We start from the raw sequence: 1,598 nt of genomic DNA, 5'->3' as shown, positions 1-1,598 counted from the left end.
TATAACAGTGAGTAAATCCTCTTTGGTAAAAAGTATCAACCATGCATGTTCAAGAGCTGCTTATAAATTCATTTACTCAAAAATTTCACTGACAATGTAAGTGGTTTTAGGACTCTCTGTCTTTCTTGCATTCTGTCCCTCTTTCAGGCATTGTAATAACAGGTAATTTATTTTTCAAGGAACCCCAACATGGAATTAATTTGTAATTCAAACTCTGCGGTGTTCAGCATGAGGTAGAGCGAGTACATCTCACCAGATGTGCAGAGATGTACGGTGCCCTTCTTCTGTCAGGTGTCAGATTCATTCCTTCTGATGACTCCACTGTGGCAGGTGATACCTGCTTCGGTGTGGTTAGAGCGGGACCTGTGGGAATATCTGCAGGAGAGGAGCTTGTTCGTAGCTCTTCTGAGGGTGTTCCTCACCTCCTTGTTCCTCAGGCTGTAGACGAAAGGGTTGAGCACTGGGGTCACCATGGTGTAGAAGATGGAGGCTGTTTTCTCTTGATCTTCTGTGTGTCTGGAAAAGGGATGGAAATACAAGAAAGCCGCAGAGCCGTAGAAGAGGGCAACAGTCATGAGGTGGGAGGTGCAGGTGGAGAAGGCTTTGTGCCTGCCCTCCGCAGAGCGGATGCTCCAGATGGTGAGCAGGATGCAGGCATAGGAGACAACGATGGCCAAGACCGAGGTTGTTATGATGAAGACAGCACATGTGGCCATCATCATCTCATTGAGCCAGGTGTCGGAGCACGAGAGTAGCACGAGCGGTGGGATTTCACAGTAGAAATGATTGACAAGGTTTGGGCCACAGAAAGAGAGTCGGAGGAGAGCACTGGTGTGCACAAGGGCGTTCAGGCTCCCGACAGCGTAGCAGCCCACCACCAGCTGGACGCAGACCCCACGGGACATGGCAACCACGTAGTGCAGAGGCTCACGGATGGCCACGTAGCGATCGTATGCCATGACGGCCAAGAGGATGGCTTCCGTGGTGCCAAATATTGCAAAGAAGAACAACTGTGTCATGCAACCATTGAAAGAAATTATGTTTTTCTCTGCAAGAAGGCCCGACAGGAGCTTGGGCGTGATGGAAGAAGAATAGCAGATGTCCAGAAAAGAGAGGTGGCTGAGGAAGAAGTACATGGGCACATGAAGCTGAGAGTTGGTCTTGATGAGGACGATCATCCCCAGGTTCCCCCCCAGTGTGGTGATGTAGATGAGTAAAAAAATGACGAAGAGCAGCTCCTGCAGGTCGGTGAAGCCCAAGAGGACAAACTCGGTCACACCTGAGTGGTTTCCCCCAGCCATTTTCCTGGTGCCAGCACAGAGGAGACAAAGAAACACAGGGAAGAGGTTAAATAATTTCTCCCAGCCCACGGGAATATGTAGTGCCTGAGGCTAATGCAGGATTTGGTGTTTCCTGGATGAATGCACCCCCTCATTTGGAGAAAAAATATTATAGTTATCCTCAGTGGGCAGGTTGAAGATCCAAAATAATATATTGAAACATAATATATTGACAAAATAATACCCAATAGTTCATATATGGAAAAAAATCTTAAAGCTTAAATTTTAAAGCTCTGGCTGGCCCATTATGGGAAGAAT

General features: G+C 47.6%; 1 protein-coding gene across 1 annotated transcript; it reads right to left on the bottom strand.

The window, feature by feature from the left end:
* Positions 1-287: 287 nt before the first annotated feature.
* Positions 288-1,301, bottom strand: LOC104165345 (olfactory receptor 1052-like). The gene has a single exon (XM_009704939.1). It carries the CDS (start codon positions 1,299-1,301, stop codon positions 288-290), a length of 1,014 nt encoding a protein of 337 aa, XP_009703241.1.
* Between the last annotated feature and the right edge of the window lie 297 nt (positions 1,302-1,598).

The sequence above is a fragment of the Cariama cristata genome, unplaced genomic scaffold, assembly GCF_000690535.1.
Source record: "Cariama cristata isolate BGI_N322 unplaced genomic scaffold, ASM69053v1 scaffold25357, whole genome shotgun sequence".
NCBI classification, from domain to species: domain Eukaryota; kingdom Metazoa; phylum Chordata; class Aves; order Cariamiformes; family Cariamidae; genus Cariama; species Cariama cristata.
Note: the sequence above shows the minus strand (reverse complement) of the source record. Positions and strands in the feature narration are given on the sequence as shown.

Coding starts and splice junctions, on each gene's coding strand:
- LOC104165345 (XM_009704939.1), bottom strand. CDS start 1,301: ATGGCTGGGGGAAACCACTCAGGTGTGACCGAGTTTGTCCTCTTGGGC.